At 36.1% G+C, this 18578-nt stretch overlaps 1 protein-coding gene across 1 annotated transcript in view; it reads right to left on the bottom strand.

Annotated features, from left to right (window-relative positions):
- ERC2 (ELKS/RAB6-interacting/CAST family member 2) overlaps window positions 1–18578 on the bottom strand; it is a 297125-nt gene that overhangs the window by 200034 nt on the left and 78513 nt on the right. The window contains exons 6-7 of the mRNA XM_053954051.1: window positions 15006–15161; window positions 9955–10122 (exon numbers count right to left, since the gene is read on the bottom strand). Of these exons, the coding sequence (XP_053810026.1) occupies window positions 9955–10122; window positions 15006–15161 (324 nt within the window). The remainder of the gene's footprint in view (window positions 1–9954; window positions 10123–15005; window positions 15162–18578) is intronic.

The following is an 18578-nucleotide window of genomic DNA, read 5'->3' as shown; positions in this document are numbered from 1 at the left end:
CAAACTTACTACTGAAAAACACTAAATATTTTGGAATAGAAAGTCACTTTCTCTGATCTTGCTACAAAAATGTTTTAATTTCAACCACAAACAGTTCCTATATTTGGAAAATAGAAAAATATTATTTATGCAAAAGATTAGGAATCTGTAGAAATAGGCAGATATGATAGATACTGATTTTAATTTCAATTAGGGATTATAGGAAAACTCTCCAGTATTTATAAATACTATAATCTTTTCCAGAATCCAAATTAGTGTTGCTCCAACAATGTTCAGAACAATGAGTAAGTGATACGGCATAAAAGTAATTAACTAATGGAAAGTATTTTAAGTATTTTCTTGGAACTTCAACAGTTTAAACAGTTGAAAGGGGAAAACGAGCATGCAGTGAATGTGAGCCCAAACTGTTTTTATTTACACACTCCTCAGTCTTTCCCATCCTGTACTGATCTTGTGCCTGATCTCACAGCACAGGACAGCTGGAAGAAAGCAGTCTTTAAGGATAAGAAACAGCTGTTATGCTTGTTTGACTTGAGGAAGAATTTGAAAAACAAAAGTTAAAGGACACAAGAATGAAATGAGTCCTCATAAAAGCAGTACTTGCAGAATTGTTCCAGCCTATTTCCAGCCAGCCCTGCTAATAGCACCTGACATGCACCTTGCTTGTATCAAACTTACTTCCACTGAAAGACAGAAGGAAAAGGGTATTGAGCAAAGGCAATAGTGGTTCACAAGCCCTTTATGAATGTCTACAAAATCAACCTTTTTAAAATGAAAATTATTACTCAATGTGGGGGAGGAGGGATCAACACCACACATTAAAAAATGTCAGAATTAGGATTTGCCTCTAAAAATACAGTCTGACCTCTTATGTTAAACCAGGCAGCCAGATGAACTCTACAGTAACACAAATCAAAGCATCCTTATCTATTTTATTCCATCTTCTGATCTACTTCTCAATCCAACCTGACACAAGTACCAACATTCTCAAAACTATAAATACTTGATCTGCAAACCCCGGATTTTATCTTGTTAGGTCTTAGTTTTACAATACTTAGACATTTCTAACACAAATTGTAGCAGAACTCCACTGATTCAGACTATGTTTAAGCAGCTCTGTACATGACCACAGATGTTCCTGTCCCAGTGCTCTTACATAACAGCATCTTCTACAACCCCCCTCCACAATTTCATGCTCTTTTTTCATTCATTTCCTACTGATTTTGTAGAATGCCTCTTTTTCTTCTTTTATTCTTAATGCTTGAGAAAAATGTCCTCTTGTTTCCTTCTTTTGTGACTTACTTCTTCAAATGTATCAGAAATATTTGTTTGCATTTTTAAACCAATTTTTTTCCACTCTTGTAAATTTTCATTTTTTTTAGCTTATACAGTTTCTTCTGTAAAACTAGAAACATTCCCAGTTATTAGGAACAGTAACTTCAAAAACAGAGAGAGATTTGTGGCAAAGAGTTTACAGGGGAAATTCCTCAGGATGCATTTGCAGCCTTTAACCAACTACAGCTGCTAGGATGAGCACAGGTAGGAAAAGCATGATCATAAAAGAGCAAGAAAACCCCCATATGTCATATCTGTAATGACATCAGCAAACTTTGGTACTGTCATCACTTTTTACATTGCACAATTCATTCTCAAAAATACAGAAATTAATATTGAAAATCACAGGAGTAACTTAATCTTCTGTGTGACAGAGAGCACATTCAAGGGAGAAGCACAGAGGAAGCAACTCAAAGGTTTTCCTCCTTATATCTCACAGAACAGATAATAAAGGCAATTAAACTAATTCAAGTTATTTATTGTCACTTAATGCTACTATTTCTTTTAAAAATGTTACTGTATTACAAATTTTACTGCATAGAAATAATTTAATGTCAGCAAGGAGAAAGTGTGTGTTCCTGTACAAAAGGCAAAAGTGAAGGATTTTTTTTAAGAGCTAAGTTATAATGACATATTTTTAAAAAATCACAAGAAAGAATGAAACAAATAGAGAACTGTGGCACAGTTATCTAACTGAAAAGTTTACTAACACCATTAACTACTTCCATTATTTAAGATATAAAAAGAACACTTTTCAAAGGAGGCAGATGATTTCATATATTTGTTACAAGCACTTTTTCTTAGTCAAGTCCATTCTATGTTGATTAGCCCCCTGCATTTGAGAGCACTTTGTGTTTTAACTGAATTCAATTAAGAGCCATCTCAATAACCACACATCTTGAACAATTTTTGCTCCCAAGGACATTAATGTTCCTTTTAACTAGGTGGTATCACACACAGTAGTTTCTTAGCCCAGCTTCTCTTTAAGTGTCAGGCCACTGCTTTCATGGCTCTGTGTGCACAACTGCACTTTCTCCCTGCAACAACTTGAAACCAAGATGATTGTTCCCACATCTGTGGCAGCCTCAAGGACTGGCATTTACTGGCATTTACTCAAGTCCTTTACTCAAGGACTTTCATCTACTAAAGCCTTAACTGCCATGACTTACCATGGTAGAGATAAGAAGTACCAAATCTACTTCAGCAAGACAGCTTTTGCCACATTTGTGCCCTTTGCTTGTCCAAATGAACTAGTGCATTTCTGTCTGGGTTATATTTCATCCAACTCATGAAATGAAAAAGCAGCTCAGACTTTAACAGAAAACCAAAATGGAAGTCACAGAACTAGAATTCCATTAAGTTTATCACATCAGCTAGTTGAAAACATACCAAGTAATGACTGAAATAAACTATTCAGGAGAAAATGCAGTTTCTTTTGCAGGGAATAATTTGTAAATACTTTTTACCTACAACAATGACAAATCTTTTAAAAATTTTCACAGATTGCATTAGTTGATTCTAAGTGTGGAAAGTGCTAGAAAAATGTAAAATATTATGTAATTATATCATGTTATCACTTGGGACATGAAGTGTGTAAGTTCCATTTGCCTGAGCTGATCTTATTTGAACACTTCTCTAAATATTAGCAGGTCACCTCTGAAACCACTAATCTTTCAGAAGCTCAGATCCTTACACTTTCATTGTCCATTGTGATATCAAGAACTAGAAAAGTCTTTCCTTCTAAAAGTTAAACAAGGGAGAAAGGAAGAAAACAAACAACACACATGACACAGGCAGAAAGGAAAATATTATTCAGAATCTTACCAAGAAAATAATCAATAAGCCATATGAGGTCTACTGTCAGTATAAGCATCTCTAAAGATTTCTGGATGACCACAGCTGCAGAAGCTTTTTCATTCCAAATGGACCATTACTCCTATTTTAAACTCTGTTTCTGTTGTAAGCATATTTTTTTTCCTCAGCCAAGACTCTATCTTTGCACCTCCTACACTTTGAGTGTTTGGGTTAAGAGCAATTGTGAGTTAAGGACTGTTACCTATGTTAGGAAGAGGACATCCTGAAAAAGAAAATCACAAATTTAAGGAGTCTAAGTGGCTCTAGCCTTTTCTCCCCAGCTGTCTCTTAAGCAGAAATCCCAAAATTATGCAAAACTACTTCAATAACTTCTCCATGCACTTCATCACTATAGCAATATATGTAAATCATTAACTGTTTCAGACTGGTTATTGTTACCTCTACTGGTTATTCTGCTAATTACAACATTTTTTTGTTCCCCTTGGGTTTGCATCTACCTGGTGAAATTTCAATGCTGTTTTGAAGTGCATTTTTCTCCGTATTTCTTCTACATGGTGCCACTACACCAGGATCATAACTAGGCCCCTTTAGATCAATTACAATTTAAGCAGTAGTTAGGGTATACAAAGAAACATTTCTGAAGCAATCCTGCTGAAGTTCCTCTTCAAATATCTCCAGTTAGAGCAAAGCATTTAAATTAGTAGCTAAGAGTGCTAACATTTTTCTAATCATTTCCATCCACTAGTGACTTATCTTATCAGAGTAAATTTTGCCCGGTTATAAAAGCCCATTAAAGCTGTCTAACTGAATATTGTTTTCAATGGCAACAAGGTAATTTTCTATAAAACTAAGAACTGGGGTGGTGGGCAGGAGGGAACTACACTTTAATTTTCTCTTTAATTCAATAAAATCTATGAAAATGAGAAGTGTTTTGACAGCAAGATAAATCTAATATGCATCAACCTATTTGTCCCAAATAACTTGCATAAAGTCTTTACACACTGAATATACATCCCATTCTTTCTACCTTCCGATTTTCTTTTCAACTTTGTTTTTCTGCCTCTGGGCACTACTTTCTACAGGCCCTGCAAATGGAACTCTCTTTCAGTCACCTTGCTCACAGGAAATTCTGTTTCAATTTCTTTGAAATGAAAATAATGGTGTCTCCATAAGAAAGAAAGGATATTCAAAGCAATAATGAAGAATGGATTCAGTCAAGGGGGATGGGGTTGTGTGTATGACATATATGGGGTATTTGAGAGAACTTCATTTGTAATACCATGAAGTCACTGGAATGGGTCTCAGGAGGTCACAAGTGCAACCTCCTGCTCAAAGCACAGAGATCCCTGAAATCAGACCAGGCCATTTGATGTGCCTCTGAACAGTCTTGAAATCAGAATCCAATAAACAGATAGATACCAAAATAAAAAAAAACAAATTAAAGCCTCCCAGATTGCTCTACTTCTGTTTAGATACAGCATTTTGCTAACCTATGTGTTCTTTCAGCTTTACTCTGAATTTACTGCTCTGCCACTACACTCCTCTCTCCTACTCTGAGCAGTCACAGGGTGTACAAAATGTGAATGCTGCACAGAAACTGAAATGTCTGGCACATTCCACCTGAGACAAAGCTGCACTTGAAATGTGGAGCCCTTTGTCAAGAAAGCAGTGGACAGCTGCAGAGTGACAGAGAGCAAATGGCAGCCTGGTGTCCAGAGCAGTGCTTTGTGCCACGGGTGATCCTCCCTTCGCACGCACAGCACATCCACCAGAACAATGCCCTGGCAGCACAGCAAAGAGACCACACTGAAAGATCTGGCCCAGCCTGATTCGAAACAAGAAAAATCACAAAACAATAGAAAAACACAATTTCAAAGTAAAACTCTAACTGAGAAAAACAAAAATGTGAGAGTGAAATAACCGTAGTTATACCATTATTGTTGCAAAATTAAAAGCAGATTTACATTTCAAGAAATATCAAATATCAACATTGTAATAGAAAGAAAAATAAAGCTTTTTTAGTCTTGTTCCAAGTATTCTGTGCTGTCTGCTTTTCTTTGCTCTTTATGCAAACTAAGAACTGCCAAGAAGTCAATCATTTCACAACCCTTTCTTTATAAACAGATTTGTTTAAACAAAAAAGCAGATTGCAATAAATAACTACTATAATCACCCTTCCTCTTCATTTTTATTGGATTTTCTATATTAATACATGTATGCTGAACACATCAGTTATGCAGTTACAGTACAGGCTTTACCTATTTTTCTAATCCATTTCCTCCATTGATAGGACTATGCTCACAATTCAGAAACTTCTTTGTAGACATTTACTTATTTCACAGTTCATTAACCTTCAAAAAGCACACCTGCCAGTTTGCAGGTGTGTTATCTAAAGCAATGATACACTAAGTGCTAAAGTATGTTTGTGTCAGAAATGCTTATGAAAGTTTTTCTCCACTGAGCTACCCAGCTGAGTCGAATTTATTTGCATCAATTTGGAATAAGTTTTCTTCTGATGGTAAGCGCAGTAGTTAAGCACCAGTCACTGCAAATACGCACAAAAAAGAATCAAACTGTACTGTCTATCACTTTTTAAAGTATACAAATGGCCGTGGTTCATCTTTTTTAAATAATTGAAAAGGATCATTCACTCTTTAACTTCTTTCCTTCTGCAGTAACACTACAAGGCTTCATTTAAAAATTAACATCTTTTAACAGCTTTTTCACACATCAGGGAAAACCTCATCAAGTGTCATATTCTTCCTTTTAACAATTCTCTGTGGAGCACAGTGACATTTTCAGTTTTCTGTAGCTGGACTAGCCTTACATTGCCTCATTTTCATCTGACCTGAGGGTTTTCACATCATTAATAAAGAGATAATCAAAACAAAGAGTATATACATTAGGGTAGGAAAATTTTGCATAGTTTGGCACTATTATCATATATGACCTTAAAAATGGAACAAAATGAAATGCACGTAGCAGAGGTGGTGAACCTTCTAAGGACTGCTTCCAAACATTTTTCCTATTGGCAGCAAACCATTTTCAGACCTCCCAACTCTGGCCACCGTGATAGTTACTGCTGCACAGGGTTTATTTCTTTTTCTTTCAGCTGTCAAAAAAAACTTCAAGTGATAGCTTTTTTAAGTCAACTAAACATACTGAAATCAAAACAAAACCCTGACATCACTGGGACAACAGAAACACCACTCAAAAAGAATGTTTTGTTTAGATTCTAGGCTTGTTTACCAATGGTTTTAACTTCTTTCACATTATGACACAAAGTGCTATTGCACCTGAAACCTGATCAAAAGCTCATCAAGAAAATTCAAGTGCCCTCTTATTTCTGATGATCTGGTATAACACATGTAAACCAACTAAATCTGCTAGTCATGCCTCAATAGTAGTCAGTATTCTTCAGGATGAAGGTCATCATAACTCTGCTTACTTCATTTCTTACTGCTGAAACCATTTGTGCAAGATAGAGCTCAAACTTAAACTACACTTTTAAAGCAGTAATATTTTCCAAGCTAATTTTGCTAAGCCATCATTAAAATTCCAAACATGACATTATACCCCCAAAAAATCCATTCTGCCAAATATTAAACACTGATAGAATTTGCCAACAAAGAGAGTGAAACCAATGCACTTCCAGGGATACATGACCTACAAAAAAACTGTTACAACAACAGGTTACTTCCAAGCCTCAGGCCCTACCAGACCTGGCTTGTAAGAACCATGTGTGTAGGTGGAGGGCTGGCTATCAAGTGGAATGAGGACACTCCAGCAGAACCAGTATGGCACCCCAGGGGTTAATACTGCATCCAGTCCTGTTCCATGCCTTCATTAATGATCTGGGTGATGGGGTAGGGTACAGCCTTAGCAAGTGTGCTGCTGGAAAAAAATGTGGAAAGGGCAACAGATAAAGCAGAGGGTCGTGCTGCTGTTCAGAAGGATTTTGACAAGCTGGAGAAATGTGCTGACATGAACCTCATGGAGTTCAGGGAAAGGAAATGTAAAGTCCTGAACCAGGAGACAAACAATGCCAAGCACCCACACATGCTGGAGTTCACTCAGCTTAAAGCAGCTTTGCAGAAAAGGACCTCAGGGTCAAGGTGGTCACGATGGTGAGCACCAGCAATGTGGCCCTGCAGGGACACACTAACAGCAGCCTAGGCTCTCTAGGGGTTTAGGGAGGTGATCCTTCTCCTCTATGCTCAGGCGACACCTGAGATACCATGTCCAGCTCTGGGCATACTGAAGACAACCCAGTGAAAGGTCATAAAGAAACTAAAGGATTAATTAAAGGCTTTATTAAAGCATTGGAGCATCTCTCATATGACAAAAGTCTGAGAGAGCTGAGCTGTTTAGCCTAGAAAAGTGAACGGGGCATCTTATCACTGTGTATAAATATCTGAAGGAAGGCTGTAAAGATGGAGCCAGACTGTTCAGTGTTGCCCAGCGAGAGGACAAGATGCAGTGGGCACAAACTGAAACCCAGGGGGTTCCCTCTGAGCATTGGGAACACTCACACTGACCCATGAGGCCCAAACAATTTGTTAAGTCTCATGCCTTGCAATATTCAAGATACATCTGGATATGATCCTGGACAGCTGCCTCTAGGTGGCCCTGCCTGAGCAGGGGGTTGGACCAGAGGAGCTCCAGAGCTCCCCTCCAATCTCAACCATGACGTGATTCTGTGACTCACCTCCCGTTGCATCATATGCAGCTGCTTCAGCAAAACCTGAAGATAACCTGCAGAGTACCATTAAGCTAAATAATAATAAAAGGCTTCTTATGAAATAACTGAGAGCCTGTGGAGGGTTTCTTTTATTAAAGGATTTACTATGCTAATTTAATTACAACAAGGTGATTACAAAGTAATCCTATTTAGGCAGGAAGTTGACACTGCAACTCTGAACACCTTACTCAGCACAGGATTAGAACTGCCTTTTGGTGGTTATTTTCTCCTCCAGAATGAAGCACTTCAAGGCAAGTTATGAACATGTTTTAGGACACAAGATTGTACAAAAACTGTTCTACAAATAGACAAGCAGGAAGAAAGATGTGTGGTTTAATGCAGTCCAAAATGTTATTAGCTTTCCTCATCTGGGAATGACCAACAACAATAGCTTGTACAGTACAAAATTTCTTCCCTTATGACTTCCACCTGCTGGAGGGCTGCCATTTGCCCTGCATCTCCCTGCAGCTGCTTTCCCATCTGCTGCTGGAAGCCATTGCCCTCCCTTTAGATAAGACCTGAGGCCTGGAGATGGATGATACAGTTGCTCTAAGCAACCAAAATCTTTTCCCAATTCCCAGAGACCCAGACCTGCAGTGGATTGCTACCACAGCACAGTCTAGGCCTGATCGTATAAAAGGTTCAAGCTCAACAGCCTTGTGCAGAAACTAAGAGGCATTAGATACCTGTGAGAAGCCAATTGTTTCTCCACCAAGATTGCAGAATCCCAGCAGCCCCTCATCAAGAACACTGTAATTCAGTTCTTTGTACCACTGCCCATCAGCCAGCCAGACTGTAACACACTGAATACAAACCAGTGTGGTGAGGGATTAGGAAGTCTAATCAGTGGAGAACCAATGGAATTCATCACCATCCTCAGCAGTATGACAGGTCATATAAGCCTTGCAAAACAGATTTGCACAGCCCAGGATTTAAAATACTCAATCTTTCCTATTCAAATGCTAGACTGAGATCATTGAAATTGCTGGAGTCTTTATCCTTGTCCTGTTGTGATTACTTTGTATTATACTCATGTGATGGTTGGCCCATAAAACACAAGCTAGAAATGCAAAATTTTATCTGTATCTTCTTACCATGCAGAGCACAAGACATACAGCAAAAGGGATAATCGGAATCTTAGAAATATTTACTTCCTGTTTCCACAAGAAGGATGAGTTTTAAGCCATTTTTTTTCCTAGAGTTTTGCTAGCCAGACATTTGAAACATTCTATAAGATTCCTGTATACCTAAATAATATACTTCTCTGAATAGAAACTATTTGCTCTGTATGACTAAATTCAACAGGTATTTGTTTCCTGAAAGAAGCAAACACATTAAAAATAAAATCATGAAGTTTTAATAGCAGTCAGTCTAATCAATATTGTGTGCTCCAAGCCTATGAAGTTTTTTAAAACACCAGGAAAATAGTTTATTGGCACTTTAAACGCTGGATTTACATATCCCCTTAAATGTAACAACCATCTCAAACGAGTATGCCATTTTTATGGTCTGATGTTGTAGGTACATAAGTAATTAATACACTGGTCTGTTTTAAAGAATTAAATTACTCATATTTTAGAATAAATGTTGACAGTGCTTGAAAAAAATAACCAGAGATTAATAATATGCACCTTTCAACAAATCCCTTAAAAATACATCAATAGCTTCATCCTTCAGAACAGAATTACACAGAAGTAAGGGAGCATCAACCAGAGCAATCAAAAGAGAAACTCAGTCACCTAACAGATGAGGAATCAGGTCATGATATCACAACAATCAAGTCATTAAGGTTCACCTCCCCCCACCGAAGCCAAAGAGAATGAGACACAAACATTTTCTTAAAAGGCAATCATAAGCACTTCTAAAAAAGTTCTAGAATGAGAGCTGGTGTACTACCAAAATTATATCTACACCAAACACATTGGCATTTAAATTGTGATCAATTATTCATAATTCTTTAACAACTTTCCTGCCACAAAGACTTGAATCAAACATATCAAAACCTTGATACTGTCCATGAACTCAATATTTTTATTGCATTTCATGATTAGGAAATACAATACCTCTGTCTGAAGTATGGCAGCTCTCTGTTCTTTGGCAGTAAGGGACTCTTTAAGCACTTCAATGTGTTGCTTGCAATCTGAATTCTGATTGCTAAGGGTTTCAAGCTTAGTTTGTAAGGCAAGAAGTTCTGATTCTTTCTTTGAGAGCTCTTGTTTCAGTTGATCAATCTGCAGTGGGGGAAAAAACATTAGGTCATTAATTTTGTCTCCAATTCATAGCTCCACTGGAAATCTGAAAGGTGTGAATGACCATGATATGACAAATCAGACACCTGTGAATTCTGGAAGAGAATTAAGGTTCAGACTTTTTACACTCACACCTTCAATTGTGTTTCTTGAAATTTAATGCACTCTGTCTTAAAAATGAATGAATGGCCTGTTGTTGTAGAAGTTAAAAGGAAAATCTTAAAGATGATTTGGCCTATAAATTCACCATGGACCTCACTTAAGTTCAAAGGCATGTATCCCATGTGAGGCAAGTCTGGCAGGACAGCAAAAATGCACAGGAAAAAAAGTGCTCATAAAAGCATACATTCAATCCTTCCAACAGCATGATTCCCATGACTTATCATTGGCCAGAATGAATCAGGAATTTTTTAGAAGTCTGATAAAGAAAATCCAGCATCTTAGGAGAGCAAAACAGTAAAGTGGACTTTTAACCTTACTCCTCTTCTTGCAAATTTGTTGCTACCCACCATCCCCACCTCCTATTTTTCTCCCTGGCAGTTCACATGGAATTCTCAGGTAGTAGAAAAGCCAAGCCAAGAAGACTAACTTAAGAGAAGTCTGGGGAAAACATTATACAAAATTCCATACAATGAAAGGGCTCTGAGATTATAAAAGCTTATCCCAGAGGAAACAGCAGAAACACAATACTAAGACAGGGCTTCTGAATTTAAGTGAATTTAAGGTTCATCAGTAAATGTCATGAAATTGTGATTACTCTCCTCTTTCCACAATGATAAATGGGAAGAATAGCCACAGAACACAAAATTGTGGTGGATTTAGAATATATGAATCAGAGCAAAGCACTGGACTATATATAGAATGATGTGTAGAGGTGAAAGGATGGTGAATTAGGTGGCACATAACTACTCCTAAATTCTTGTGGTATAACACTGGTCACCAGCTGAATCCAGATACATCACCTCATGAGGATTATTTGAAATAAAATGCCTCACTGCATCTGCATAACTCAGAGAAATCACTTCCTTTATATGAATAGCTCTTTTCCATGTCCCAACAGACATTTACAATACAAAAAATCTAGAAGTGGAAGATGGACGATGATTCAAAAATCCCGAGGGAAAAAAAAAAAAAAAAAGAATATTCATGGCTTGATCCTACTCAACCACATTCCAAAAATCCACATACTAAAACATTTCACAAATTCAGTGTTGCATGGTTCTGGAAATATTCACTGCTGATCAAAATGCTTCTATTTTGTTTTACATTGCAAGTGCATATTTAAAAATTAAATTTTAAAGTAATGATTCTTCCAATCAGTCTGTATGCATGTCTTAATATATTTATTCCTTATTTCTTTTTATAAATCTCAATATGTTTGCATTGTTGCTTAAGGTGCTCAGATAGTCACCCATGAGCTACTGTATAGAATCAAGAATCTACCCTGGCACTAAAAAAATCGCCTTTAAAGTCGGAAAATATCAAAATCAGAAAAGAAGCATACAAAAACCAGACATGAGGAAAGAATGCAATTAAAAGCTGCTAGAGAAAGCTTTCTCTGGAAAGCAAACCACCTTCCTCCATCCCTTGCCAGAGCATGTAAGCAAGTATGGCAACCAAGAGAAAACGGATAGAAAATGAACAATGGGAAAATCTGTCCGCAAGATACAAAGACAAAATGTGGATCTGCAGCCAATCAGCATTACATCACAGGCTTTATATGAGATGCATGTGAACATCACAGATGCTTAATCTCTTCTAGAAACTCTTCCCCCTTCTCTCTATGACACAACCCACACCCTGAGAAATAATAAAAAAAAAAAATTAAAAGGCTTTGCTTTCACTGCAGGTGTGTTCCTTGTGTTTTAGAAACAGAATCTGTTTAGTGTAAAGTTCTGGCTACAAGATCTACAAATTGTCAGGAGTTTAAAAATGTGTAACAGCTCTCAAATAAAAAAAAATTCAAAGTTAAAACGTAAACCAAACACAAAGATTGTTGAATAAATATGCTGATGTCTTTTTAAAATAAAGTATCCTGGTGAAAAAGTACTAAGATTTTCATTTTTAAAATTGTTACAAAAATAAAGAGGTATAATAAAACAAACTATAAAACTCATATTAAGAAATTTTAGGTATGGCTATATTCATTTTTTTAAAGTTCTGCAGTATCTCAGTGTGTAAAAAAACTAATTAAACAGGACATGAAATAGATTGTCACTTCGAGCAGATATGCAAACTTTTTTTTGCTGTATCTAAAGTGATGTGGAAGACCAACTGTCACGATTCAATGAAACCTCATGATGTCATATAATACAACAAAAACATTTTTATACTTTGTAAGGACTAAAATGAAGATAACCTACATGTCTGGATCTAAGTGCAGTAGCACCAAAAAAGTCCAAGTCTGTCCTCTGACCCTGACCTTCCCATTATCTCACACATTTCATGGGTGTAATTTGCCTGTCACCACTTTTTCAACATTGCCCAATATGATCTTGCTTCACCTCCTTTCCTGAAACCCTAATTCCTTTCTCTTCCTTCTTAATTTACGATTCTGTCACCTCCCATAATTTCAGTTCTTTAGAACCCATTAATTTTCCATTTCCAGAAAACCATTATGGGTGTTCTTCTGTTATTTTTACACACCAAATTTTTATGTGACATTATGCAGAGTAACCAGAAAACAAAGGGGAAAAAAAATCAGAGCTTTTCTTCTGAATATTGCACATTAAAATTAATGGGCTAAATCTTTAAATAAATAATTCCATTAAATGATACTATGCTGACTAACACATCATAGGATTTCATCTGATTCAATGAATGACAACTGCTTTTTGAAGTGAAGGATTTAGGAAAAGGAGTAGCAATGCAAATAATATGCCTGCATACAGCAGACCCTACAAGTCTATCAGTAGATTCTACAGATTATGACAGTAAAGGTCTTGTTTTAAACTGATTGCTAAATTTCCAGGCCTGCCCACACAAAAATTAAACTCTGTAGCTTTTTCCCTGTTTTGCTGTTATGGTTTTGTTTTGCTGTATTTTTTTTTTCCCTAGAGGATCTCCTAGAACTTGCATGCTCCCTTCATTCAGTATGAAAAGTTGTTAAATGCACCATTAATCAGAGAGCACCTTACTACTGTTTTGTCAATACTTAAAACTCATCTTACTGGTAATTCACTGAAATTGTACTCAACTACCACTAGATTTTCATACCATTCCAGTGGATAGCATGAAAGTTTTAATACTCAAAGGACTAATTAAATGCAAAGTGCGAACTCACACCTGAAAAAAAAAAAAAAGCATCTGTGTTCATTTAAATATGTAGCTGACAGCCAAAGGACTACTCTTCCCCAGTAAAGGAAGAAAGTCTTCCAAAGCAGAATTATTAAAAGTATGTATCATCCTATATGTTTTATTCATATTCTCAATCAAGATATTTGAAGGTGCAGATCTCTTGGTCATATGAACTTTAAGACCTGTTTTGACAACTTCTGTATTATGTGAGTAATGACAAGTTTTCTCCCTTCAGAAACTGAGCAAGGAGAGGCCTTATCAAGTGAGCAAGAAAAACAAATCTGAGCAAGTTTTCTTTCTCATTTTTACAACTTTTTTTAACTGCAAGTCACAATTAAAGCCTATATATTTGGAAGGAGTGAATATTACTAAGAAATAGTCAAGAAAAGAAGCACTTCCAAACATTCTCTGCCACTCATGTAAATAAGTGATGTTCAGTATTTGCCTTCATTTAACACTTTCCCATTTATTGAAATAACAGATTGAAAACAAGTTTTACTTCAAGAATATGAAACGTATAAAGAGCTTCAAGCATTTCAGAAGAGTTTTGCCATCAATCCTGTTTATCAGAATTCATCAACAATCTCAGGTTCAACAGATCAGGTACAGCAAGATCTGTTTGCTGACAGCTCCATAAATACTTCTCCACCTTGAAAGGCTCTCAGATGAGTCATAAAAATAACATCTTCTGCTGCAAATCTTAAGTGGAAGAAAAAGACTAGTGAAAGAATACAGACAAAGCTTCATCAGAACGTGGCATTTATCAAAAATCAGAAGGCTGTGACAAAACAATGCATATTTAATACTCTTCTCATTCATCTGCTTTCTGTGCTACAGAAATATACTGAAGCTTTTCCTCACAAAAACATCAGGAGAGTGTTAAGGTTCTAGGCTTTGTACCTTATTTTTATATCAACAGGTTTGCTGACATGCATTGGGAGTTTTGCTGTAAGTCACTAAAACTGAATTGCTTTGAAATTAATGATGTTTAGGTTAGCAAAATAATTTTCCTGATGATAATGCTACTTAGGAGCTTTAGTTTTCAGTAGCTTAAGACTTACATTTTTCCAACAGAATAAATATGTTCTTTATTATTTTTTCTTAATAAATCTGGATTAATTCCACATGGGCACTAATATTTTCATTTCTTCTGTAGCAAAAACTCCCAAACAATGAACAAGCAATAAAGTTTTGTGAGTTTGAAACCAGGAAATGTGTCACATCACTACATATTTACTACCTGCTTGTGGTCAGCTCCTAATTGTCTATGTACAGTAATTTGAAATTAAAGGAACAAAGTCATTAAATTGCTAGTCTTAAAAATATGAGCAGAGTACAAGTTGGTATCACCTATGAAACAAAAGTCCTTACTGCAAAACGACATCAAAAGCTAAAATCAAATAATTTTCATTTACCCAAAATGTTTCACTCCTTCCTGTGTACTGATTATTATATAGTAGAGATTTACCAAAAGGAGACAGGCAGCTTGTTGCATTGGAAACAGACACATTAATACTTTTCTTTCCATTATTTAAACAGTCTTAATCTCTCTTATAAATAGATCCTACCTTATTTTTCATGAACTTTGAATGACTCTTGTAAACTTCTATTTGTTTGATTTCTTCTTCTCGGTCCTCTGTATTCAGAACTCCATTTGTCTTTAACATCTGTATTTCATCTTCAAGATCTCTTATATTGCGCTCAAGTGAAGCTATTTTTGTATCCTAAGTTACAAAAAAAGAAAGTATTGAAAAATATATGAGACATATATTAAAGAGTAACAGAAGCATATCTGTACTTGAGTGAATATCAAATAATGAGACAGCAAAATAAATGGTACAAATAGAGAATCCACATAAACCAGGAATAATTCTATCGGTTTTAGCTTAAACAAATGCAGAATTCAGACCAGATATCTTTCATCACAGTTGCACAGTCTGTAGAGAACACATTCTGGTCAAAACACCATTTAATTCACCATTTAATTCATTTAACAGGGAGAATAGCAGATGCCCTTTTTTTCCACATATGTATGATAACAAACCTTATTATCATTAGTAACCATCTAGGCCTGGCTATTCTTCCAAGCTCTTAAACACCAAGCTGAGCCTGGAGAGACCAGCCCATGTCGCTGCAGGGCAAAGGCCACCCCATTGTGTGGCTCAGGGTCCCAGTTTCTCTGGAGTTCTGCCTGCCCTCAAGAAGGAGAAAGGTTGTGTCCTCATATATTTTTCCTTGGCTAATCTAGCCACATCACTAAGAGAGGATGTAGCACTTTTTATTGTGAGTCCCAAGATAAACAAAACCACAACCACGAAAAATTTCTACATCCCAGCCAACGGCTGCCATGTGTGCCAGCACTGCACTGGAAAACAGTGAAAATTTTTTGTTATTTCCAGTCATTTGGGAATTGGCCAAGTCCCTTTTGTGAGAGTTAGAAAGATTACAAAAGTGATTACACAAACTTGTCACAAATTTCTGTTTGAAAGAACATTGCAGAATTACTCGTTAGGAAATCTGTTCAACATAAAGGATCAACCACCCACAAAATATTAAAGACTGGATACCATTCTTGTACCATTGAGATCAATATTAAATAAAAATCTTAAAATAAATTTAAATTTAAAAAAATAGAAAAAACACCACACAAAAACCAACCTGATTCACTAAGACCAGGTTATTAAGTTAGAAAGCTAATTTGGGAAAAAAATACAAATGGAATTGATCCTTTAACAGGGACAAGCTAAGCTTGAATCACTGCAACTTTGTTTCTGTTGCTTCCTTTAGATTGCCTAAAAATAAGCAAAAACCCCAACTCCTGTAATAACTTCTTTCATAACAAAGCCAGGCAAACATAGCAATTTAAGATACAGCAGTATAAGATGCAGAAGAGTCTGGATGATGTTCCAAAAAGTATCTGAATTTTTGGTACTGAAGTAAAAAAGAAACTCGGATTATTTTTGGAGCCCAAACGTAATTTACACTAATAATAATATATATAAAATATACTCACACTGCAAGTCCATATAGAATGATAGCTAAGGACTAAGCAATGTCATTTAGATGGCCCACTGCCACTCCTCTAACATTTTTGCTTTTATCATTATAGTCAACAATAAATCTCAAACCGCAACAAGTTTTCTTTTATTATTTTCTTATTCCAACAAAAATTAATTTTAAAATTAATTTCAGTTCTAAAACAGGGAAGTAAAATATTGAGATGGAATGAAAAAAGGGAAGAAGTTTCATTGATTCTTATCATTTAAAGAAGTTGCACAAAAGGCCAAATACTGGAAGAAAAGATACAGAAGTATTTAAAAGCTCTCCAGACTTAAACACAACACAAAAATAATTGTAGACCTCACAGATACGATAAATAATTCAGCCTGCTCCATTAGACTTCATTTCAAAAATATTTTCATCCTATTTGTGAAGATAAAAGCAAAACCTAAGCTCCACTACACTTCGGAATGATTTTGCAATGAAATATATTAATACTTACATGACCTGCTATGACATGACATATGGGAATAGTCTTCATCAAATCTGCCCAGCTAAGTCTACAAGAGTCTGCCTTTTTCTACTGCCTTTGTATTTTACGTGTTTGCAAATATAATACAGCAGAAACAATTTTAGCACAGCCTACTACACTCTTTAGAAGGTTTATACATCACAGAGTAACATTTAAGCTTTATGAGAAATACCTAAAAAAACATGTGGAAAAAAAGTATTAGAACTTTCTGTACTTCTGCTTCACCATAAAATTGAAATCTCTGAGGAAAAGTTTATTTTTAATCAATCTTTGCATACTGTGATTAAAGATGCAATGTCTTGAAAAAATTGTCACTAAACTCTACATTAGCTTTTTATTGAAGCGGAAGCCAGTAATTTCACAAATTGTGTGAAACTCAAATGTACTGTTTCTTACTGCATGCTGGCTTGCCTGGGAAACCTTACAGATTTCCAGCCTGGACAGCAGCTGGAAAGTGAAGAACCTTGTAGGACAAAGATAACAGAGAGAGCCCAGAGCTCCCAGTGACACTGCCACAGGGGAGCTGGGCTGACTTATGGGATGCATAGAAAGTTAGGTAGCTTTGCATTTGCCAAAAGTTCTGACACATTCCCACAAAACCTCCTGATTCAGCTGAATCAGCATTTTCCCACAGAAAATTTCAACTGGAAAACTTTCAACCAGTCTTGTTGGGGCACAAGTCTGGCAAGCTTTCAGAAACTGAAATGGGAACTGATGCAATATTTCCTTCAAACCTCTAAGATTTATCCCCATTAGCAACATTCTAAAAAACGACATAGGTCTGTCTTGAATCACAACAGAGATTCCTTTGCAATATTAAGGAAGTAGCTTAGTATTAAATTGTACTAATAACATCATCTGAGTTCTAAAACAATACAGCATTTGTTCAGATTTTTTTCAGCCAGGCCCTCTAAATCTGTTAAAATATCTAAGATTACGTAGCAGGATTTGTGACAGAGATGAGGGCATTCACCCTAATCTATCCCCTCCTTCTAGCAGTAGCCAATACTTCTTCCTTATCTCCTTTATTAGAATATGTTGCAGATATTCTGAGAGAGGTTAGGGCTATTTAGGTTTCTGCTGGCTGGAGCTAGCAGAAACCCACCTTTTTTTGGAATGTGAAAAATATTAGTATGTGTCCTGATGCTGAAGAAAATATTTCACAATGTAAAAAGTCTAACAAGTGAGTTTCCACAGTGATGTTTCATGAATCGTATCAGTCCTTGCAAGACTCCTATAGTTCATTTCCTGAAAACTGAGGGGCAGGAAAAGGGCAAAACATTTGTAAATAACCACAGAATTACAGAATATTTTGAGTTGGAAGGGACACACAAGGATCATCAAGTCCAACCCTATATAATACAGCATTCCAGGCTGTCTTACTCTGAAAGGAAAAGTAAGGAAATGCTACTGCTCATCATTTGAGATACATCATAAATTTAAATTACATCTGCAAAATTTTGCTTGTAGGGCATTCAATAAACAATCAGAAGGAAATATTTGAAACTTCATATTTAATAAAGCTTGAATTTAAACACACTTATATGCATGGACTGTCAACAGACCATACACAACTACCCTTACTGTATGAATTTTTACCTTGTCAATT

This window comes from Vidua chalybeata, chromosome 12 (assembly GCF_026979565.1).
Source record: "Vidua chalybeata isolate OUT-0048 chromosome 12, bVidCha1 merged haplotype, whole genome shotgun sequence".
Lineage (NCBI taxonomy): Eukaryota > Metazoa > Chordata > Aves > Passeriformes > Viduidae > Vidua > Vidua chalybeata.
Note: the sequence above shows the minus strand (reverse complement) of the source record. Positions and strands in the feature narration are given on the sequence as shown.